This window comes from Sphaerodactylus townsendi, linkage group LG08 (genome assembly GCF_021028975.2).
Source record: "Sphaerodactylus townsendi isolate TG3544 linkage group LG08, MPM_Stown_v2.3, whole genome shotgun sequence".
NCBI classification, from domain to species: Eukaryota; Metazoa; Chordata; class Lepidosauria; order Squamata; family Sphaerodactylidae; genus Sphaerodactylus; species Sphaerodactylus townsendi.
The window spans coordinates 75518051-75543416 of record NC_059432.1 but is presented as its reverse complement, the minus strand read 5'-3'; the positions used below and the strand labels follow the sequence as shown (position 1 = coordinate 75543416).

The 25366-nt window shown below is 43.0% G+C and overlaps 1 protein-coding gene across 1 annotated transcript in view; it reads left to right on the top strand.

Moving 5' to 3' along the window:
* NMNAT3 (nicotinamide nucleotide adenylyltransferase 3) overlaps positions 1-25366 on the top strand; it is a 168357-nt gene that overhangs the window by 140412 nt on the left and 2579 nt on the right. Inside the window, 5 exon segments of the mRNA XM_048506913.1 lie at positions 6433-6567; positions 18704-18724; positions 19380-19392; positions 20870-20913; positions 20916-20996. Of these exon segments, the coding sequence (XP_048362870.1) occupies positions 6433-6567; positions 18704-18724; positions 19380-19392; positions 20870-20913; positions 20916-20996 (294 nt within the window).

The following is a 25366-nucleotide window of genomic DNA, read 5'->3' as shown; positions in this document are numbered from 1 at the left end:
GTTAGAGTGTAATCTGTGATAATTCTCTTTAAACCTGCAACAGTGCCATCTTCAAACCTCAGAAGCTTAGAGGGTGCTGTAAGACATAAAATACATACATTTTCTATGCTATCTTCTCACTCCCAGGGTGCACTTATCAATCAAACAAATTCACATAATAGTGAAAAATTATTATTTTCACACAGGAGCTACATTTAAGGTTTTCCAAACTGCCCAACTGTTTCCTTATTTTCATTTATTGTGCATATAGCATGTGATCCAGCAGGGGTCTGGGATAGGCTGCAGGCTGGAGGATGGATCTGTACCAGTTATACTCTGCACAATGTGCACTGTTTTTTTGAGTGTGTGTCCAAGCCTGCTCAGTAAACTGAATCCCAAAGGCTGTAAAGTGACACGTATCACCTTTGCTGTTGCAGACTTGCCACTCTGGGAACCAGCATCCGGTTCTGTGACTCCAGAACATATGGCATTGCTTTTTCATAGTCTCTGGGAATGCAGTCTAGTGATTCCCCTAAGGGCTACAGATTCTCTGCCTCGATGGGATACCTCAGTGTTATTAATACCTTTCACCAACAGAGGGTTGCTTATATTATGAGGCATCTGATGCAGTGAAGGAGTTCACAATTCCTATGGTAGCTGAATCAGCAGCCTGTGTTCCTAGTGACTTTAGGGAGGTTGTGATATCATTTATAAGTAATGACAGAACCTCTGTGCTCAAACTGGCCAGGGATTTCTTCTTTGGAAGTACAAAGTGTGCCTCATCATCATAATTTACTATGGTCAACAACCAGTACATAAAGGATGCCTCAGTTAATATATAGCCTTCTTATTTATGAGTTCTGTGGTGTTCTGCTTATTTTAAACCATTCGTAGTATATTCATTTATATGGCTAGACTGTTGTTTTAATGGTTTTTGCTGATTTTAATATAATTTGATTGCTTTCATTCTGATATGCTGGAGGCTGCTTCAGATGGAAAAAACAACTGGGTTGGGAAATAGCACATAACAGTGGGAAACCAATCAATCAGTCAATAGTGGCCCAGGGAATGTTTCCAAGCAGTGAAACTCTTGTGCTGCATTTTCTACTACAGGCCAGGCAAGCGCTGAGAGGTGAGGGTGTTCGCTGCTGGCCTTTTCATTTTGTTCCGGACTTCCAGCTTTTACTGTGGTAGCAAAGGAAGAAGCTGTTACATGGCTGCAGTAAATTATGAAGGAGACCTTACTTTGGAAGATTCAGCCTTTAGGTTTTACACACCCATTGCATGCAAGATCATTTCATTTCTAAAAAAAAGAATCAACATGAAAATGAAAAGAATTTCATTTCTAAAACAGAATCAACATACAAAGTACATGAATGTTTCTATTTCTGAGCCCCTGGCTGACAGCAGGAAGGGTCCTTTTTAACTTTAATTTGAAGCCGATATGACCTGCAGTAACTGGTCAGCAATAAACATGATGCTATTTTATGGCCCCACTTCAGGTTTGCACTTTAATAGGAAATGTGGATCTTTCTATTAAACTGTAAGTCTGAAGTAAGACCATAAATTACTTTGGAGTACTGTAGAAGACCCATTACTGGAAGCTACTAAAAACAAACTAGAGAAATCATATGTCAAGGATGGTTTATGTATCATTATCTCTGCTTACAAAATACACTAGATAATATTTTAAAGCTTCTTCTAGCCTGAAAATTCCAGGGAATTTAAATGCAAATATTTGACTTAAGGCCTGGACAATGTATAAGGATACTCTTACTGATTGAGAAAGGGATTTGGAGAGGATCACATTAAACAAGGTAAGCTTCATTTTTTTTAGAGTTTTCTAGGTCCTGGCAGAATTGGCAAATAATTAAATTATAGCAAAAAAGAAAGCTCAGTTTTGCAGGCTATCCTAGGGCGTTTCCCCACTTACTTCATAGCCCCCTATGCCGCGCGCTACTCTCAGCGCGTGTCATTTCTGGAGCACACCTGGGCTTCCTCATCAAAAGGCGCTGTTTGGAAGAGCACCAGGAATGACGCACGCTGAGGGGGCGAAACAGCAGCAGCGTCGGGGTGGCTGCGTTGTCACCGCCCCTGTTGTGGGGAGTGCCAAGGGACCCCGCGCGACTTGCCTACAGTAGCGCGGGGCAGAAGGTAAGTGGGAAAACGCCCCTAAAATGAGAATTTTTTTTAAGATGAAGGGGGCAGCAAGTAGACAAAATAATTTTGTACAAGAAAATGCAAGGCTAAAATATCAATAGCCAGAGGTTGAATGTTTGGGTAGCATTTACTTTTAGGCTTATAAGGTTACATTTTCATAGTTGCCCAAATACTAATTAGCAACACAATGCACATCTGAAAATATAGGTACATTTTCTGCTGTGATCCCAGAGGATCTGACAGACAACTGCTTAATTACAGAGTGTGTGTTACTGTTGGTTCCATCTACAGCATCAGATAGTATATTTGAAGTCTGGCTGAAATAGTACATTTGAAGTCTGGCTGAAATGCTGGGAAACCATCTGCCAGAATGAGAGCTGCCAACTGTGGTATGGGACAGTCACATTTGATTTGGGGATGATGCCTGGGGTGGGTAGAATTTGGGGAACAAAGGGAACTCAGTGGGGATGAAACACCATATTGTATGATACATCCATCCAGGTAAAACATGAGTTAAATCATCCAGGTACAACATCAGTTCTTCCAAATTCTCCCTGTCCAGAGAGGTCACTTTCTCTTTCTAAAATTCAAATTTTAAATGTAAACCTCACATTGTCCTGTTCCCCCAAGCTTTCACCTCCCATGTTGCATCACTTTTAGCCCACATACAAAGTGTCGTAAAAACCCTTTGATCCTAAATGTGTGTGCTGGTATGACTTGCTGATCATGTTCTGAACAACGTAAAAAAACATTTTCAGTATTATTTTCAGTGCTATGGAGAAAAATCAGCTATGAAGACCCACGGGAGGACATCAACCAACAACAATCCCATCCTTCTCTCGATAACCGACCAGTCTCTGGCCTGAAGTGACTTCACAGGGACCATCAATCAATTTCTTCTCATCTTAGAATATTCCCCCTCTGTACCAATGCTAGGGCTTCAGTTTCTCCTAGACTTTGTACTGTACACCTGGAAGAAATGAAAGATTAAGCTAAGGTTGTATATATATTTTTCCTGACTGCTTTCCAGCCATCTTTCTCTTTTCCCATCTATTCTGTTAAATAAATGTCAATTCTGTTTGTTGAACCTGCCTCAGAATGCTTTGATGTCTTGGAAAAGGAATCTGCCAAAAGAAAATAATGGACTTCTTTCACTTTCGGAGAAGTTACAGGGTTGAGCTATAGTGCTGTAAATCACTTTATACTGCCATCTAAAACAGCTCAGTCCTTGAAAAAAAGTGGGAAATCTGACTAGCCCAATCAGAGAGTGGTTAGCCTGCCTCAGAGAGTTAGGAAGGTAAGAGTGTCCATAGTAAGGAACCTCATGATCAGAGGCTGGGCCATAGTCTAGAAAGTTATCCTGGAAATAAGAGTGTACAATATAGAATTAGCAACCCTTGTCTGGTAATCTGCTTTTGCCTTGCCAACATAGCCTGCTGTGCTCTCATTTCCGCCTGTAGGGACACGTCACTAAACTGCATTCTATTCCGATTCCATGGGCTAAGTCCATTTCTCTGATATTTAATATTAATCACTGAAAAACTAAGTGCCACATTAAATTTAACGATGGCAGATTTTTCTTTCTAAACTCAGCTCTGCCACAATCCATCCAGTGTCTTAATTCAATCTCTTAATTCTAATTTCCCATATCTACTACCCCTGTCCTGTATGGCTCTTATCCATGCTGGTCCCATGATCCCGAGCATGGCTTTTTGGGTGCTCAATGGGGACTGACTTCTCCTTTTATCAACATGTTAAAATTAGTTGGATCCAACGCATATTGCAAGTGCAGTTAGGTAATTTGATTTTAATGTCAGTGTTGATGTGGAGTTCAGAGCCTTCCCTTTTCATGGTTTAGCATTCTGAGTCCCCTTCTCATAGGCCCCTTCTCCACATGTAGAATAATGCACTTTCAATCCACTTTGCAGCTATGCGAAATAGCAAAATCCACTTGCAAACAATTGTGAGAGTGGACTGAAAGTGCATTATTCTGCATGTGCGGAAGGGACCATAGAGAGCTGTTTTTCCTGTCAAGCTGACTTTTGGTATTGGAACCTGATTGTGATTAAAAAGTGACCTGGTAGACAAACTGAGGAGTTCCATACTAAATCAACCATGAACAACTATCTTGCTGTCAAGATTAGACCCTCTTGCTCCTTTCTATGTAATTACAGCAAAAAGTAGGTTTATACTTAGAACAACCACTATTGCCTCCAGTTTACTGCACAGGAATTTGTTTATTGTTCAGTTTCAAAATGTTATTGGGGCAGACATGTCAATATAGAATTTCTAAGACTTACAAAAATCCAGATAATGTGAAGAGAGCCTAAATATACCAGTCTTGCAGATGTTCATCAACCATAAGAAGAAAAATTGTAGTTGCTTTTTTTCTTTGTAGCACCTTTATAGGGGTCTTTACAGATCACTGTTGAAGTGTAGATCTGAAACCCATTAATCATGAGAACCCTCTAAGTTCTCATTATTGAAACCTATTAGTAATATATAAATAGTGGAGATATTCAGAACATATTGGTAGACTATGGGGTGCTCAAAGTTTCATGTCCTGGCATCTCATTTTAATAGCATCTGCTGTAGTAGGTCAATCAAATATTTCTGTTCCAGACCCTGGAGTACTGCTGCCAGTCAGAGAAGGCAGCATGGGCTTAGTTGAACTCATGACCTAACAGTACATTATTACATTTTCCTCTTGGTCTTTCCACCCATTGTGTTCTTGTTGACCAGATGTGCTGGGAAGTTTTATACTTGCAGTTTAATTCTCTGACAGTGATCTGATTTGGATCAGGACGATGGGGAAAGGAAACTTAAGCATCTTCCCTGCACCATGTTCCTGGCCAAAAACAATCCTGCTGAGCTGCTGTTTGCCTTCTGAATACATTTATGTAATATATAAGGATAGGTTGCACATAGGTTTACGCAGTGCAGCATACAGCAACTCTCCAAGGCAGTTTCATGTATGTCTGTTCTCCCTGTGATCCTGATCTGTGTCAGACCTGCATACATACTCCTGGAAATTGTTCCCAGCACGGAACTCCCAGTGGACGTCTGGTTGACAGGAACTACAGGATGTGAGGTTATCCTATGGCAGCTTCAAATGTTCAACACAAGTACTTCTATACACTGATTTGTATGTTGACATACCCTGTTTCCCCGAAAATAAGACAGGGTTTTATATTAATTTTTGATCCCAAAGATGCGCTATGTCTTATTTTCAGGGGATGTCTTATTTTTCCACTCCACAGCTGCATGCTCTGGTGGACAAGCATGCTTCCAAACAAAAACTTTGCTATGTCTTACTTTCGGGGGATGCTTTATATTTAGCACTTCACCAAAACCTCTACTACATCTTATATCCTAACATCACTGGGACGCATCCTCAAATTTTGGAAGAGGGTGGTATATGGGACTCGTGGGCCCCATTTTAGAATGTACCTGTTTTAAGATTTTATGTTTTCTGTTTGATTTTCTGTTGTTCACCGCCCTGAGCCCTTTGGGGATAGGGCGGTATATTAAGTTTAATAAATAAATAAATAAATAAAATATTCAGGGAATGTCTTATTGTTGCTGCTGTTGGTTCAAGGCTTTGAGAATTGGAACTAAAGTTTGTCTTGCTGGAGACTTGTGTTGCTATTTGTACTTATGGTTAAGAGAAGAGCTTGTTAGTTTTTGCAAAACTCAGTTGAGGACTTCAGAATCTGCCTTGGAGAGCTTATTACATTGAAGATTTCACTATACAGTTAAAGATGTTTTGGTAAAGCATTCTGGTTTTGGTTTAAATCACCTTTTATTAACTGTCTTTTTCCTAGATTGTACTGATTTACTTTGCCTTGTGCTATAATATAAAGCTGCAGAAAATGTCTACAGAAATATGACATTGTTGCTTTAGCATAAGGATAAGGCATGCTAATCTTGTCAAATGGGTATGCATCAGATGTTTAGAAATAAACACTGGCCAGTTAAAACATTAATCAGATGAGCTATTTTACAGCAGTTCTGTTGCAGTTACTTGAACTAAAAGTTCATTAACCGTATCTTCAGTCCAACTAATCTTATGCATTATAGATGAAAAATGCTTCTATTTGCAGAAGATTTTATGCTTATCCACTTTTCCTTTCAGTATTATCTAATGGAGTTAATGCTTCAGTAACAGAACTTGGAACAGTTTAATCGTGAAGGAGAGGGAATAATACTTTTTGTTGTTTACCTAGCATGTAGCTTCTCACTTATCACAGTTATTAAGGAGATATAAAGCACTGATTTTTCCTCCCTAATAAGGAAGGTCGCAAGTGACTGGAGGTATAATTTCACCTGTTAACAATAACCATGGAAAGCAGGGATTGGTCTCAGTGAGGCATCGGATAGAAATGTCTCTTGCACTAGAGCCATCAGAGTGGATCTTTGGGAAAGTGAGTAGGAGATATGCAGCGAGACTGTAAAGGTGCTGAGGGACTGATATGGCATTATGGTTGTTATGTTTGAGATCCCAAAGAATGATGTGATAGATTGGTTAGGGCTGTATATTTTGAGTATTTTACCTGGGGCTGTGACTGAAATTCCAATAAATAAATAGCACAAATTCAAGAACTCATTCTATATTTTACATTACATTTTCTAAAAGCTGATTTTTCCAGCATAGATGTCATTTTATGACAAAGTTTGGAAAATGTAGGTTGTAAGATGCTACTGATGCTGGGGATAGGCAGCAAAGGCCAACGACATGGGTAAGGGGAATCCACAGAAACCTTACTGGTTACAGGATGCCTTCCCAAGCCAACCCACCCCCCAATCCCCTCCCGCAAACAGAGGCTGCATTCAGACATATGAACTTCTTCTGTTGCAACAACTCAGGTGCTGAAAACTTCCTGGGTCTTAAAAACTAGTTTGTCATGATACCTGAGTTGCGTGAAAGCAAAGATTCTTTTCTTGCATACAAAATCAGGATTTCAGTCCATGTTTTTTCCTAGTTTGGAATCTGTGTTCATAGGCAAGAGAACAAAGTTTGTTGTTTTGTCTGATTTGAGGGCTACAAACCACTGTTGGGAACTGAAAATTTTTCAGTGGCTAAGCTTCTGCATCCCCTGTATAGGCAAAATTGTAGCACACTAATAAAGTAAAATAAATTTATGCACCAATTTAGATTAGTTTAAGGTTGAGTGAAATGTAAGATGGTACCTAAAAGACTCAGGAATCAAGCCTTGATAAAGAAAGTTGAGAAGTGGAGGAAAGAGGACAACTCTGTCACTTTTGGCCAAGCCTGTAGAAATAAGCAGTGTTATATCCTGTTCAAAACAATATTAAAGACCTGATATGACTTCTCTCTTGAGAATGGCAGATACTATGCTAATTCTGGAGTGGACTCTGGTGCTAGAACCATAGATCTCCTTGGTGTATAGGACTAGACTGTAACAAGAATTATATTTTAAAATGTTTCAGATCAATGATCTCCTGGAAACCTACTTGGTTCAAATGCAAAATCTGAACTAAAAGTTGACACTTAGTAGAGCTTCCCATCTATGAAAGTGTTTCAATGCATTACACATGAAGACCATCAATCCCGAAATAACTCCATGTTGCAGGGAGTTGTGGCTGGTCATTGATTTTCAAATGTTAGTAGCAATGGATGCATCCGCAACAGAGGCCGTTTCCGCACGGGCGGAATATGGCAGCCTGGGGACAGCAAAAACGCCGTCCCCAGGCCGCCATTCGCACAGGAGGCGCAGCAGCCAAGCAGTAGGCCATTTCCCTCCTGGAAGGGAAGCCGGCGTTTTCAGAGTGCGCTGGGAAGCGCACTTTTCTGAAAACGCCGGCTGGAAGCCGCTGCTGTGCGAACGGCAGGAGCTTCCCAGTGCTTTCCCCCCCCCACTCCCTGCCTTCACTCACCTGCTCTCCGGCCCTCCGGCGCGTCGCCGGGGCCTGGGGACACACCCCCCTGCTCTGCGACACGGAAGCAGGTGCGCAGGGCAGGGGAGGCATGTCCCCAGGCCCTGGCAACAAGCTGGAGGGCCGGAGAGCAGGTGAGTCGACATGGCGACGGTGCCCAGCGGCGCCGTCTTCCCGGTTCTTTCTGGGACCGTCCATGCGGACGGTCCCAGCGTCGTCAGGTCGACGTCAGAAATGCCAACCCAAGCCCTTCCGCCTCCGTGCGGAAAGGGCCAGAGTAAATATATGTAGCTTGGAATTTGTGAAGCAGCTTTGCCTCTAAATCAGGGGTGTCAAACTCATTTATTATGAGGGATGGATATGACATAAATGTGACTTGGTCAGGCTGGGCCCAAGGGAGTGGTGGCTGCCCTGGCTGGTGATCCTGCAACAGCCTCAACAGCCCAGATCAGCACTAGGGGAAATGGTCAGCACTGGGGGGTGGGAGGGAGGGTGACTATCTCAGTTCAGCTTGTTAGCCCAGATCAGCATGGGGGGGGGCTACCTCAGTAGGTTTGCCAGGTCAGATCGGGAGCAGAGGGTTGCCTCAGCTGGCTTACAGGCCTGATAAGTCCTCTCAAGGGGCCAAATCTGGCCCCTAGGCTGCATGTTTGACACCCCTGTTGTAAATGCTTCACTAAGTTCTGTCATCAAAACATGTCTGCCCATGACACACAAGAGTTCCTGTACAGCAGCCGTTTGGAACGTTTTAACCTGCTCTTCTGCCTTTTTTTTTCCAGAGTCTCCAGATTTACTTGTTTTTATCAGTCAGTTCTGTAGGATGTCAGTTGTAACCTCCTGCAAATAGAAACAGATTTTTTGTGATATACAACATAATTCAGAAATTGCAAGATACTACTGTAGATAGTGTAATATGCATTGAGGAGAGGTAAACACTGATCATAAGTGAAACAATAATTAAAGGGATGTGACAAAACAAATCACAGTTATTTCACCCATCAATTCCTTCAGAAATCTTCTGGCAAAGCATAGGACACCATCAGAGCCACATAAAGCAGAATAATCAGAGACAAATATCTGCTGAGGAACACACTTTTATACATTAACTCTGGGGTGAGATCACTGTCCATTTAAAAAAATATTTAAAAAGCAACATAGCAAAAGAGCCACCACAAGAAGGGCAGTTAAACTATTCTCTTTGCCAACTTTCTACAAATCAAGGTGTTTTTCCCCCATGCACAGCAGGTTGTAACAGGGACTGGGTCATTTTGATTCAAAGCATTGCAAAGCTTCAAAGAGAAGATCCTTTGATTTCTGAGCACTCAGATGAACATTTTTAACCACCAACTAGATTAACTTCAAAGATAAGTTCAGTCATCTCTCCTTGTGATGTCGTCTGCCACCTTGCAAGCCAAGGCTCCAGAGAAGTACATTCATGCTCATACCAGCTGTTTTACCATAAGACAGTGATTTGCTAAAATAAAATTATTCTGTCTTCTCTGAGCATACCTTCTGAGCTGGGTTTTTCACTCCCAATTTTTGGATTGGAAGTGTCCTGCTAGACCAGACCAGTTGTCCATCCAGTCCAATCTCCTATTTAGCATTGCAGTCAACCAGTTGCCCTGGAAGACCAGCATATATGGCACAGAGGCTAAAGCTTTCCCCAGTGCTGACTCTTAGAACTAGTATTCAGAAAGTACCTTTGTCTGGAAGTGGTGGTTTCCTTCAGCCATCATGGCTAGTAGCCATTAAAGTACATATCCTATTCAAGCCGCCTATTCTTCTATTATTCCTTGAATAATTAAGTAATTTCTTTGACTTGTTTGAATATTTCCCATCAACTTTATTGGGTGCCTCCAAATTTTTATATTATGAAGGAAGGAGAAAAATACCACATTTCTACATTGTGCATAATTTTACAACTCCTGTCATATTCCCATTTGTTTTTTTAAAAAAACTGAAAATCCCTAGAGTCTTCAGCCTTTCTGCATAGGGATGCTATTCCACAGTGCAAGGGTTACACTGCCAGCCTCTACTGGCTTACCTCCTTCTTTTTCTCCAATTCTGAGGCATCATTTGTGAGATACTGCAAAAGCCAGAATGGTACTCAGTATTCTAAATGAGGTCACACTATAGATCCACACAGGGGCATTACAATATTGACCATTTTATTTTTCTTTCCCTTTTCCAATAAGTGCAGCCATAACAGTTTGCTACACACTTATGTAATATACAGTGACTTGGATCAAAAGGAAATTTCCATAGACAGAAGGAATTTATGTGTGGGGAGAATAGTGTCCTTGCCTTCTCCACAGCAACCCAAAATGCCCCCTGAAAATGCTGCTTCTCTGGGACCCCAGAAATAACCTTTGGGCCGGCAAGCTGCTGAGCGTAAGCCTCCGGGTGGGGGGGTGGGGGGGACTTCCTGCCTCCAACCATGCTGCGGTGGCCTCCTTAGGCTAGAGCAGGGGTCGGGAACCTTTAAGATCCAAAGAGCCATTTGGGTCCATTTTCCACAGATAAGAAAACACTTGGAGCCGCAAGGGAGTGGGTGGGGACAAGCGACTGGGCTCCGAGGACGCATCAGTGGCGAGGCCCCTTGCGAGGGGAGAGACATGGCTTGGGCTGTCAGGATGCTGAGCAGTGCTGCCACAGGTGGGGGAACTGTAGTGCAGCTTGCTGCATGTCGGGGCTTTGGAGCGTGTCGAAGAGCCCCGCGGAGCCCAACAAGGGCAGACGCCGCGGAGCTTGGTCGAAAGCCCCCCCCCCCATAGCTCCACACTTCTTCCACACTTCTTCTCGAGGCACCCGCAGGGCTGCAAGCATTGCCTCGGGCTGTCTCTCAGATGCGGCACCTCCTTTCTCTCTCCTCAACCCACATTGCTTGGAGCCCTGCAAGTGATCCCGAGGCGCACTCGTCAGTCCTTGCTGGGAGGTCGGCGGGAAGGGCTGAGCAGGGATAGGGGCTGCCTGCGCCTCCTGCTGCGGCCAGTGGGGCTTCTGCGGGGGGAGGGGGACCTGCGGAGGAAACAGCGGGTGCCGGCCGGCCTCTTTCCCTTCCCGCCGGGCGCGCGTGCACAGGGGCTGGAGGTTGCCTGCTTGGCTGGCTTCTTCTCCCTGCTCTGGCCCCCTCCCCTCTTCGATCTGGAGTACCGCCAGGTAGCTGAGGGGTGGGCTGGTGGTGGAGGAGAGGGAGGTGCCCCAGAAGCGGCGGTGGCGGCGGCAGCAGCACTTTGCCATGTGAAGGACGAGGCTGGGCCGAGGCGTCTCCGCCTGCCAGCCTGCCCACCCCTACCTTTGCTGCCTCGCCTCCCCTCGGCTAGAGCTCCGGAGCGCGGAGCAGACCTGCCAGGAACCTCTCTTTTTCTGCCCGCCCCCTCGGCGGCATGCTGAGGGAGTGGTGTCTTCCCCCTCCCTTCCTTCTGCACAACCGGGCACTGCCCCAGGAGCCAGTTGTGGGGCTCGGCGTTGGCCACGCTGGGGACGCGCGGCCACCTCTCTCCCTGGCCCCCTCGTGTTGAGCGGCTAGCCGCTAGCCGCTAGGGTCCCAAGGAGCCATAGAACAAGAACAAAAGAGCCGCATGCGGCTCGAGAGCCGCACGTTCCCGACCCCTGGGCTAGAGCAATGGCTGGGAGGCCTGGGCAACCTCCAGCAGGGCTCCAGCCTCCAGCATAAGCATAAGCATAAGCATTTTATTGTCATTGTGCACGCACAACGAAATTTACAGCAGCATTCCTCGATGCACACAATTTCAGACTCATACATCATCCTCACTTTCCCCTTCCTCCACCCATCCCTACACAGCCTCAAATACATCAATATGAAGCAGCGGAGTTTAGCATAGCCACAGCTCTAGAATAGAAGCTGTCTCTAAGCCTCTTTGTCCTAGTTCTGAGGGCCCTGTATCGTCTGCCAGATGGTAACAGTTTAAAAAGAGAGTGTGCTGGATGAGACGGGTTCCTCAGAATATTTTGGGCTTTATTTAGGCTTCGGGAATTATAGATTTCTTCCAAGGAGGGAAGAGGGCAGCCGATAATCCTTTGTGCAGTAGTGATCACCCTTTGGAGCGCCTTCCTATTCACCACTGTGCAACTGGAGAACCATACACAGATGCAGTAGGTTAGGACACTCTCTATAGCACAGCGGTAAAAGGACACCAGAAGTTTTCCATCTAGTTGTTGCTTCCTTAAAAGTCTCAGAAAGTACAGTCTTTGCTGGGCTTTCTTAACCACCGCGGCAGTCTGTACGCCCCAGGTCAAGTCCTCTTTAATCATAACGCCCAGACAGCCCAGGTGTGCAGTCCCTTCAGGCCAATCTGCAGCCACTACCTTCCCTTGCCTTCCCTCCAGCCCAACTTGGAAAAGGAGGGGTGCAGCAGCCAGGTAAGTGGGCGGTGGTGGGGGCGTGGCTGGGGGGGATAGGGGGATGAAGAGGGAGAAGTCAAAGTTCACAGAAGGGGAAAATCAGGATAAAATGAACCCTGCTTCTATCCATTAAAATCTTCTATACAGCCAACATGCAATATTGGCCATATCACCTCATAGCATATTAGCAACTTCATTACTAAGTTTTAAGAGCTATGGGATTTTTTCATTGCTTGTTCCTGTCCTTTCAGCCACCTTAGCAAAGGTCTTGTTTTTATTCCATTTTTCCTTTTCCTGGCAGATAGTGTTGTCTTTCCTGTGATTAGATTTATTTTCTGCTTTCATGCCAAATCCCATGGTTTTTTCTGGAGTGGTAACTCAAGCAGTCTGAAGTCCTTAGAAAACCCACCTTGGCTTTTTGCATCACATAAGGAAAATTTTCTTGGCATTGTCATCATTTTCAAAAATGCTTTAGGATGGGTGTAGCAATGCATTTCATGCTACTATGTTACAGCAGGCCAAAAACCAGAGGGGTATGTCAAAGCTCATCAGATCACAGCCTGGGCATGTGCCTCAAGGATGTTTTTCATCTTGCATTTCAACAGAATAACCCATGCAGTTACAAGCAAGGAAACATTTAATCAAAAAAGACAAAAAGCACAATAGTATGTTGAGAGCCAGCCTGGTGTAGTGGTTAAGAGTGGTGGACTGTAATCTAGAGAATTGGGATTTTTTTCCCCCATTCCTTCATATGAAGCCTGCTGGGTAACCTTGAGCCAGTCACAGGTTTCTCAGAACAACTCTCAGCCCATGTGAAAGCAGACAATGGAAAACCACCTTTGAACCTCTCTTGCCTTGAAAACCTTATGAGGTCCATTAGTCAATTGTAACTGGACAGCAATTTCCACTGCCACATAATAATACGTAATGAAACTTACAATACATCAGCACTTAAACAGCATTTCTGTTAAGGGGAGAAACAGTTACATCAAGGAAATCAATACAAACTATAAAACCCCAAATCCTTAAATTATGTAAGGTTTATACACTAAAAATCCTCCCCTTTTAAGGAGAGCCATTTTAAAAAAAACATTCTTTAAAAAATCTGTGGCTGCACATTGTCTTGCAATGTGCTGCTCCTGTATATTAAAAACATTTTTCAATAAATTTGCTGTTTTAAAAATAAACTTTGGCTCTTTTATACCATGTTAACTTAGGTAGCAATGCAGACTCTTAGGCCCCTTCCACACACACACACACAATAATGTGTTTTCAAACCACTTTCACAACTGTTTGCAAGTGGATTTTGCTATTCGGCACAGCTTCAAAGAGCACTGAAAGCAGTTTGAAAGTGCATTATTCTGCATGTGCAGAATGAGCCTTAGATTATTTTATACTAATTTATTAGAAGGAGGTGGATTGACTTTAGTCCGGTAAAAGGCTATGCACCTAACACCCTACCATAATTAAATCCAAAATAAGGTTCAAATTCATCTCCTAATCCCTGTTTTTCAGATAATCCCGTAAGACTTCCTGAGAATTCAGTGAAAGGTTATAACTTGTTATATTAATGGTGAATCATAATATTCCCTTCCAGAAATACTACTGAGCAACAATAAAATTAGAGTTCTAGCAACATCAACAAATATTTAATGCCAAATTGCATATACAAATTAATTTATAAAGCATCAAGTACCATGGAAATTGGGTGGCACATTACAAAAACTAGCAGTAAAACCCATTGCAGGGGGGAAAGCAAAGGGTGTTTGAAAAGGGAGAGGGTGAACAAGCATTTTCCCTCACAATGGACTTGGTCTTTGGAGATGGGAGTGGGCAGGAGGGGAAGGCTTGTGCAGGGTCTGACAGGAATGGCAGCTGGTCCCCCATGTTCCACCCCCCAACTTGATGTTTGGGGGTTTGGCGAGGGTGGGTGGAGAAATAGGGAGTGTGGTGCTGGAGCCAGTGGGGCACTGCTCCACTGCCCAGCTTCCCACCATTTGGCATACAGGACTCACTTGCCCAGCTGTTGTGACATTCCATCCCTTAGTCAATTAAGTATAAGGATTGAAACAATACAGAGAAGGTTTGTAGGCTTTTCTGTGGTTATTCTGGATTTTTTTTCTCCTGCTATTTCATGTGCTTGCTTCTTTGACTCTAATGCTTTTTGAATAGCTTGATACAGTAATTCTGTGCTAGCAGCACACAGATGATTTGGTACATAGACTGACTCTTCTTTAATTATGGAACGGCCCTGCATTAGCCAAAGTTTTTTCTTTCACGTGTTCCAATTCTGCAAAGTTGGGCAACTCTATATGCAGCACTGCAAAACTAGAGTAATAAAGTCCAGATTTGTATTGTTTCTCTTTGTGGCACAGTCTCACTGTGATATGCCTCTGAAGATGCCACACATAGATGCCAGTGAAATGTTAGGAGCAAAAACCCAGCCACATAGCCTAGAAAACCTACAATAGTCCAAGTACAGATTCATTTTCCAAAGTGGGGGGTTAATCTGCTGGTGGGAGTGGCACGTGGTCGCCTCGGCATATTTGCACTCCCCAGAGCACTTACCCCAGCAGAGAAATGAATCTGCTGGCGTGCGGTAGCTGCAGCCCTCTCCAGTGGCAGGACATGGTGCCAGATGTGGTGCCAGTGTCCTTGCACTCTCATGGCTGCCACTGGCATAGTTGGCTCCCTCCCAACCACTGTGCCAACATTACATTGGCAGCCTGGGCCTGGGACAGTTTATTAAGTACAGTGGAGGCTTCCAGCAGCAGGGAAATTTTTGTGTATTGCAAGCGTCTCCATGACACTGGGAAGCTCAGTCACTTTACTAAGTTGAAACCTGCTTGCTTTAATGCCTGTGAGCCATTTGGGTAGCCCATTTTGGTAATGCCTGTGCATTACCCACCTGTGCATACATTGCACACCTGTGCATTGCACACCTGTGCATACAAACTGAAGTCAATCTGCATTGTCCCTCAGATAACTTGATCACCACTGCATATAACACCATATCTCTTTACTTTCCAGTCTCATTTAGCTAGCAGCTGTAGTTGTGAGAGAGCCTGGAGACATGAACAATGATTTTTAATCCATCTATATGATGACACAAAATCTTAGTTTCAACACTAGTTATTTTAAGAGACAAAAGTGATTTCAGGAAGGTTGGCTAGAACTGTCACTCATTGGAGAGGTTTTGTAAACTGAAAGCATGCCTGCTGTTGGCCATTGTAAACTAGGACAGAACAAGATACCAGTGCATCCAGTTTTAAAATTCTTTTAAAAATGGAATCTTCTTGTTTGCTAGTTGCTGAGATCCAAGTGTTAAGAAGCAGTTATTAAAATTTAAATCCTTCAAAATATTTTTGCTCTTAGTAAAATAGTGTTTTTGAGGTGGAATCACAAAGCAGTCATATATTCCTTATTAACAGTGAGATGTACAAAAGCCAACCTTGATAGATATGTTTTTAGACACTTTCTCCTATAGCAGGAATAAATCAAATCTTTATGAGCAGCTGATCTTCAAGGAGGTCAAACTGAGGTGATGGAATACTGTCGACCTGATCTGGCATTCCTCCATTTTGAGTGTGTTCTCCCTGTGATTGAAGACAGAAGGTATAGGAGTGCAGTTAGACAATGTATACTGTTGGAGCTGATGGCAAAAGATGAAGGGTTGTATGAAAAGAAAACAAATGTTGAATGGCAGAATGTCAAGTTGGTGATTTTTTAAGGGATGAAAGAAAAAGAGTAATGTCAGTGTCACTGTCAAAAGAAAGAATTAAAACTTTGAACAAATGCACATAAAACAGCAATAAGAACAAATAAAAACTGGGAGTTAACAAAAAAAATAAAACCCACAAGCAGTCTCCAACTGTATAACTGTATCTAGATAAACATAGGACAAGAGGGACTCAGAATATGTAAAGTCTGTCACAGTGTAACTATGGAAAACCATGTGCCCACTATACAAAAATACTATTTCATCATTAGCAGTCCAATCCATAGGACTCCAGTGGCTGAGGACAGCTCTGATACAAAGCCACCTCCTGAGGGCTTGGGAAGGCAGCAAGCTCCAGAAACACCCTGGCAGCCTGAATGCCCTCCAAAGGGCTAAATGGACTTACGTGACCCTTTCAGTTGGCATGTCCTAGCCTGTGCCAGGGGTGTTTCTTGCTCCAAAGCCCAGCAGAAGCTGACTACAGTCAACTCCATCCCTGGGAATGCCCCCAGCATAGGTGCCACCTACTCCAACAGGGTAATCAAACACGCTGTCACAGCCCCACACCAGCTCCAAGAGCCCATTCACCCTTCCGCCCTCACAGATTGGGTTACCCAAATGGTAAACCTGCAATTTAGCGTTACTGCTATGTGTTTCATAGGATCTATCTAAAAGAACACTAGGTCATGTATATTCACCACCCTTCTGTACTGTAATAGAAGCAGTGGTGGGATTCAGCAGGTTCCCACCACATCAGCAGAACCGGTTGTTAAAATGGTATTTGTAAACAATCAGTAGTTAGATCATTTGAATTCCCAACACCGGAACCTGTTGTTAAATTATTTGAATCCCACCACTGAATAGAAGGTCATATATTGGGCACCATCTGAGTTACAGCAAGTAAGTCTAAGATCATCCCAGTGGTAGCTAATCTGGCCAACTGATTTTCAGGAGGTAAGTTAAGGCAGTTGTTTTAGCAGGGCTATTGCTCCGTAAGAACAGAATCAACAGTCTGCTAGGCTTTTGCCAGCAGACAATGCTTCTCTGTTGCATTATGCATCTCTGTTGCATTATGATTATCATGATTTTGTGGTTTGATTGAAAGTTTAAGGAAACTGTAGAACCAGTCACTTATTGGTATTATTTTTATTGTAAACTTCTTTACTTGGGAAGTACAATGCAATTGAATAAATGAGGAAAATTACATTTTTTCACATTTTAACTGGACAGACACTTAAGTCAAGCCAACCCCAAGCAGTTAGTAGGCAAAGTCCTTCTATTAACCTTATATAACTTTGTTTCAAGAAGATATTGTAAACAAGGAACAATGTGTTTTCTGTTCTAGGCCCCTTCAAGACACTCCAAAATAATGCTACAAAACCACTTTCACAACTGTTTGTGGTGGAGCCTTTTTTTGGCTATTCCCAAGACAGCTTCAAAGAGCACTGAAAGCAGTTTTGTGCGCATTATTCTGCATGTGCGAATGAGTCTCTAGGGCCCCTTCCTCAAGACACTCCAAAATATCATAGCTTTTCAAACCACTTTCACAACTGTTTGCAAGTGGTTTTTGTCATTCCGCACAGCTTCAAAGAGCACTGAAAGCAGTTTGAAAGTGCATTATTCTGCATGTGCGGAATGAGCCCTAGTGTACTAATCCAGCTTCCAGCTGTCACCGTTGCATTCCAGTATAAGGGAAGGATGATCTCCTCTTGGCATTTCCACTTGCTTTCTGTTGATTCTCTTCTGTGCCCTGTCTCTTCTCCAAAGCATCTTGAAAGCTGCTGAGTTCTGTAACTCATTCTAACCTCTCAGGATAGTGGCATTGCAACTTAAATTATTTATATACTCTCTATTTATGACGTTTTCAAAAATTCAGTGTCATGCTTTTGTTCCTTCTGCTTCCTCAATCTTGAAAAACAGGATTATACAGGGGGGGGGGGTGTTGTTGTTGTTGTTGTTGTTGTTGTTAATCCTAATAAAAGAGAAAAGGCATAAAGCCAGGAAGTTCCATTTAATGATCGAGCTTGAAAGGTGATTTCTTCTTCAGTGCCTTGTTAACTTTCTGCCTGTCCTGTAACATTATGATATTCAGATATTGTTTAAATGGTGCTGCTGTGTGGTTGCAAGCTGCTTTGCTTGATCGCCTAGGACTTCTGTAAGTAAATGAAATTGATAGTTCTGCTGTGTATTAAAACTCAAAAATCAGGTACCGGTATTTAATTTGCAAGATCCATCAAGACTCAGTAAGATAAAACGTTCTGTGCTAGAGTAGAAGTTCAAAATTTTATACTGGAACAAAATATAAGAAATCTGTATTTGAAATGAATGTGTAAATGCTCAGTTTCACATAAACTGGTACAGTGATTCACTGTATTCCTTAGTTTGGTTGAACCATGCCAGTGCACTTACCAGATGCATAACTCAATCAAACTGAGACAATTACATCCCCAAGAAATTGCAGTTTGCTTGGTCACTAATGTTGATCAGACTTGTGTCTGGTTAAAGGTATTTTTAAAAGGCTCTGAATTTCTCTGGCACAGGAATACAAAAGGAGACTGGGGAAACCTAGTGTACTGCCCAGAGATCCTTGGAAGGAAGAGAAAGGTTGCACGAGGTGAAGCTAGCATATGGATTCCTTTACTTTATGTCAGGCTTCTGCATGAGCATGAGTTTAGCTACTGGGTCTTTTTTGTTTGCTTTTTATCCATGTCTCTCCATGAAAACTCACTGGCTGGTGTGGTGTGAGAATGCTTGAGTCAGGTGTGCCCTCAGGTTGACATAATCACAGAGACCCATGTCCTGGTAATTTCAGTTTGATTCTGTCACTGACTGTTGTATAACTTTTCAGCAATATTTTCATGTGGTTACAACTTACTGAAAATATGGTACTGGTATTTCTTCTCTCTTTCTCTGGCTGATTCCGCATGGGTCAAAAACAGCGGTGTGAAAATGGTGTGAAAACAGTATAAACCCTTTTACACCATTTTAAACCCATTTACACCATTTTCACACCGTTTTCACACTGCTGTTTTTGGCCCATGCGGAATCAGCCTCTGTTTTTAAATTTGAGAGATGCTTTTTTAAAGAAAAAAAGTTACTGACTTGAATAGCTAGGACTATCATTCATTGGGGTTCAGTTCCCCTTCCAGGTTCTCTAAGGCTCATTCCGCACACGCAAAATAATGCACTTTCAAGCTGCTTTCACAACTGTTTTTGCCATTCCGCACAGCTTCAAAGAGCCCTGAAAGCAGCTTGAAAGTGCATTATTCTGCGTGTGCGGAATGAGCCTAAAATTGAAATTTCTGAGCAAGCAGGTAGTTGCATCTTTGTCTATAGTGCACGTATGTATACATTCATGCACATGAATGCTGAGGCACCATACAGTCCACCATCTATGATTTTGCAAATGGAAGTTATTCAGATATGTTTTGAACTGTTAGTAAGATATTGTAGAATAGTTTTCTATAATATTTTAATCAGAAAGAACAAACACCATTCAGGCTTTCATACTAACAGCGGACCCGCTGCTGCATAAAACACAAAGTACAGTGTAAAGCAGAAACAAAAAAAAAATCCACAGAAGGGAGAGAACAATCTTTGTTACTAACATGTTGCTATTTCGTATCTGAAACACTGGAAAATACAATCGTGGCAAGCTTGTTCTAATTGTGTTGATCCCGCATACCTTACATAATGAGTGCCTATAGAGCCATGGACTAAATGTAATCCTGTGTTTCTGGCTTTTGCAGTCTTATCATGGAGACTTTCCCATTAAGGACTACAACTTCTGTTTCATGTATGAACTCCTCCATGGTTCTTGAACCTGAAACAAGAAAATAAAGGTTCAGTGCACTTCCATACATCTGTCTAAAGATGGAACTGAAGAGAGATGAGAAACACCAAGAAAGGCCTTGCACAAATAGGTCAAGATAGACCTGATTGGATCCTGACATACCTCGAATAGTACTTCGATCAGTCTGGCTTGCTTGTCTGTACTACTCTGCCTACGATCTTCCGCTTTACTTTGTTTTGCTATTTCTCTTTCAAATAGGAGCCAGGTTTGATGGGGCATCTTCAGTTGTCTGATGATTAAGTTTTGATGTGTTTATTCTCCCCCTTCTGTGTTCCTCCATTCTCCGTTTTCGAAGGCACATGTTTGTTTCCTTTTTTTTACTTAGATCCAAAGAACTGTGCAACTACTTTTGCCTGCTGAAGGGAGTTTTATACATATTACCCTGTTGAAAGGCAAAACTCTTTTGAAACGAAAGGGTTTCAAAAGCACTGTATGATACATGATGGGGGTCTACGATTCAAAAGAAAAAGGTCAAAAATTCCTCTGGGCAATTGTAAGTCTTTGTATCACAGCCAATTCATCTTCTACTTTCTGTTTTCTTTCATTTCCCACCCCCACCCCTTGATTGCATTGCAGGTTTCTGTGTAAATTCCTGAAATTGTTATTACACATCATTGTGCTGTGTAAAGCTCAAGTCCAACAAAAGATACCATCTGACCTACACTGTCTATGCTAGGACAAAAAAAAGTAGCAAGTAGCATTATAAAATTTAAAATAATAGTCAATTGGACCTGCTTGCATTGGGCAAGACACAAAACTTGCAATGAACAAAATTAATATAACAATTTCTCTACTGCCTAATTAAGCCTTTGTGCACAAAAGCCGATTGAGTTTTTGAAACTGCAAGTGCAAGATAATCGCTTTGTATATCTTTGAGAGGATTACCTTACACAGAGCTCTTTATTTTAACTGAGGCACCATTACAGAGAATTGGTTAAATCACATCTATCAGGAAACTGCCTGGGGAAAACAATGGACCCATAGAAAAGGCTGCTGGGGCATCACTGGCTTCATCACTTACAGGTTTTTTCATGCTGCAAGTGACATTCCTTGATAGTTGTGATCAAGTTCTGTGCCCTCAGCAAACAAACAACCTGTTTGAACTGCAAAAGTTAGACATTCATATTCATGATGCCTGGGAAATGGTTAGAGCATGGTTCTGAGCAAGTATAACAGTTCAATCCAGATTTCGGGGGGGGGGGAGCATAATGGCCACAGGAGGTGGCATAAGCTCATGCTGATGCGTTTGCTGTCTCAGCTGGTATAAATTGTATTAATGCTGGCCAGCAAGGCAAAAAATGAGGTATGTGGGCACCATGGAGCTCCAGGACATCTGACCTGCTTCTGGCTACCACTTTCAGAGTTGTGTCAGCCTAACATGTCGGTCAACACAACTGGGAGCATTAGGGGCTTTCCCGGAAATGGAGCCAACATTCGTCAGCTCCCACTGGGCTTTTGCCGTGGGAACACTGGCAGCAGGGAAGATGGACTCACACTAGCCCAGTGGTGGTGAACCTATGGCACGGGTGCCAGAGGTGGCACTCAGAGCCCTCTCTGTGGGCATGTGCAAACAGAATCACCCCCCCCACACACACACACACACATCTAGGCTGGCCTGGGCTGCTTGATTATTAGCATTATTGCTAGCATTAAACCTAAGATCTAGTTTTGAGGAATCAGTGTAGGTAACCCTGATAAGCTTTGTTAAACCCCACTGATTTTCATGCGAAGAACTAAAGCACAATCCTTTACCTGGGAGCAAGCTCAGTTGCTGGTCATGGGGCTTGCTTCTGGGTAAACCCTCCTAGGGTAGTGATTCACCCATTGGAAGAGTTGCACGGTTGCTTCAAAGCAGAGCCACCCACTACCACAAAGCTTACTCCCAAGTAACACATGCCTCGGAGCCAACTGGTTTTTTCTAAACTAAAACCTCAGTATTCAGGTTAAATTGCCGTGTCGGCACTTTGCAATAAACAAGTGGGTTTGGGGTTGCAATTTGGGCACTTGGTCTCGAAAAGGTTCGCCATCACTGCACTAGCCTTTGGGTGGTATGACTCAATTTTCCCCTATGGAGGGCTTCAGGCAGCTGGGGAGGGTCTTTTTTTTTTGCCACACTGCTCCGCCAGAAATGCCTCTGGAAGTGGTGGGGCAGCAAAGCAGCAGCACCATCCCAAGCCGCCACCCATGTCGGGCTGTAAACATCACAGGATCTCCCACTGTTGCTTAGTTTGCAATAGTTGCTACATTTAGATTGAAAATACTTCCTGATTAGCTCTCTTTACTAGCTTCTCACTCTTTGTCCCTATCTATACACATAGTGGCGAACCTTATATTCCTAGGATAACTTGTGGACTACACAGTTATCAGCTCTTCGCCAGCATGGCCAATTGGCCATGCTGTCAGGGGCTGATGGGAATTGTAGTCCATAACATCTGGAGTGCCAAAGGTTCGCCACCACTGACATAGGCCGTTTCCGCACGGCCAAAAGCAGCGACGCGATGACGTCGCAAATTGCGACGCATACGAAAAAAAGCGTTCACACAGACAGGCGGAGCTGCGGGCGTCCGCAGCCCCGCAGAAATGTGACGGTTCGCACTGAAGCGCTGCGGAAGCGGCTGCCTCGCGACGCTGCGCCTGCGCATCTCATACGGCCGTGCAGGTCCCGGGATGCGCGTCATGCCCATCGCAGCAGTGCGCGATGGACAACGTGACTGCCCTGATGTCCTGCCCGCCCCCCATCTGTCAGTGCTTTCCTCCCATCTACCGTCAGTCCCAGTGCATGGTCTGGGAAAGGTGCTTGGCCATGCAGGGAAAGCACCAGGGACAAACGTGTGCGGTGTAGACAAGGTGACCCAGCTTGGCCGTCTGGCAGTCGCCATTTTGAAGACGGCTCCCCTTGGCGGGTTGTTCGCAGACGAAAAGCGGCGCCGATGCGTCACAGGGGAAAAAGAGTGGTTTAAAGCTGCTGAATAATGCGCGCCTTCGCGCCGTTTAGCTGCTTCACACGGCGCCATCGCGCACCTCCGCCGCTGCGCGTGCGAACGCTCTCGCTATGGCGGTTCTTTTACCGTTTCCACGACGTCATATTTCGCCCGTGCGGAAACGGCCATAGGGTTTCTCTGTATTCGCTCCATATATTCTGAATGAGCTTTCAACTCCTATTTATTAATGCAAGTCCCCAACAGATGTTTTCCAGCCATCTGCAAGCAATGAGTGATTTCAGCTTATCTCTACCAGGCATGTATTAATCCCTCACATGCTGATGGCAGGCTTGCCTGCTAAAAATGTTCATATAACTTGTGCATTGTAGTTGTAGCTATTGTTATCCCAGTTGCCCTTCTCATAGCACCAAGACTCTGTCCGAATATCTCACAGTCCTTTTTATGCCAGATAACTAGATGGTTAATCCTGTGGACCAAGATATAATAGTAAAACAAGAATATTTTATATGTCAAAGAGAAACCCAAGTCTAATATCTATCTGTGATACTTTTGTAATCTCTTGGCAAAAATAAAGCTGAAGGTCAGATTTAGAAGATTATGCAAAGTTCTACTCTTGTAATTTTAATTTTATTTTAATTTTATTAAATTATATCCCGCTCTCCCTGACTGAAGTCAGGCTCAGGACAGCATGAAGACTCCTCAAAACAATTTTACAAATACATAAAATTCACTATACCCAACATTAAAACTTACTAAAAACACAAAATGGCAAACAAACAAATTTTAATCTATGAAAACCATCCAGCCCAGTTCAGGTATAAACTCTCCTTAAAATCTGAGCATGGGCCAAGTAACAAAATCAAGATATGAACTTCTGAAAGACTTAATATTGGGGGAAACCAATAGAAGTGGTTTGGAATGCACATTGTCTGCCCTAAAACCGAAATGCTCAGAAGTAGCAAGCAAATTTGAAACCATTCAATATGCTGACATATACTAGTTGGATCAAGAGAAATATAAGCAGAAGGGAAATAGTTGCTACACTGTCAGGCACATGTTTTCATAACACAACACAAAGTTTAGGGTAAGTTCTGAAAAGAGTTATCATGCTTCCTTGGATTTAGTTTCAGTTTTTCTTTCATAATACTCTATCTACTTTCCTGAAATGGAAGACACCTTCCATGTGAAAAAGGTAATATTCGGATCAGATCCTTTGAGATGTTTACCATCTCAAAACTGTATTTCCTTCTGTTTTGTATCTTGGAATCTGCCATTTCGAAGCCTGAAATTAAGGGGTAGGGGGATGAAGCCGCATTGGATGTGGTGTGACCCCTATGCTGGCATCAGTGCCACCAGCACCACACAAAGAGGCACAGACGTCAGTGTAGGTTGGTGCAAGGGAACCACATGGTTCTGGGGTGCCAAAACCCAAAACTTTCTCTCCTCACCATTGCTTATGCACCGCAGGAGACAGTATGGAGGGGAATGGAGCTGATTTTAATCGGCTCCCAAAGGAGTCTCAGACTGGGAATGCTCCCCTCCAGACTTATGCCACCAAAAATAAATGCTAAGGAACAAAAACTGGACACAGTTATAAATATTTGACTTTAAAACAAACACCATCAGTGTATCTGCTCCCCCCCAAACTACCCTGTATTAAATTCTTGGGCATTTTAATCTATGTGGTCAAATGGTGACCTAATTAGGGTCATGGATCTTATTCCATGGTTTCCATGTCTCTGCATAAAAATGTATGGTTGTAATATTTTTTTTCAGATTTCTGGTTGATGTATGCATACACACCACAAGAATCAATCAACACCTGTCTTGGCTTATTATACCAACCATTGTTCTTGTTGGTATGTGCATCTGTGTATTAATTACTATTTAAAAATGCCTATTGGGCTGAAATGTGTTTGGTATTGTTTACTGTGGTTGTATGTCATCAACCTGCAGATATTTATTTGTATCATTTAATATTCATTGACTACTTAACCTGGTGTTTTTAATCCAGAGACTGAAATTAAAACCTGTATTTTTATTTTGTATTTTTGAGTGCAATGTACAATGCATTAGTTTATTTTGTTGGATTTTTATTCCCTTTTGTTTCTGTGTGTGTATGCATATTTATCTTGATTCCCCAAGCTAAAAGATTCTATATGCTTGATCCTCCCATCCCTGCCAACTGCATGCACACAATAAAAGGCCATGTTGAAATTCCAAGACAGATTCCCAATTTGCTATGGTGTATATGCAGTTTTTAAAAAAGATGTGCTGTCCTTTTGTACAATAAAGGATGTAGATGGGTAGATCTGCTCTCTGGCTCTAATGAAACAAGCAACCCTGCTAATTAAACATTAGACCTGTTTGATAAGTGCTGAATCTCTGCGGTCACAACCTAAACTTTAAAAAAGAAATCTTTTCCGTCTCTTTGTGTTTGGTGATGGCCTT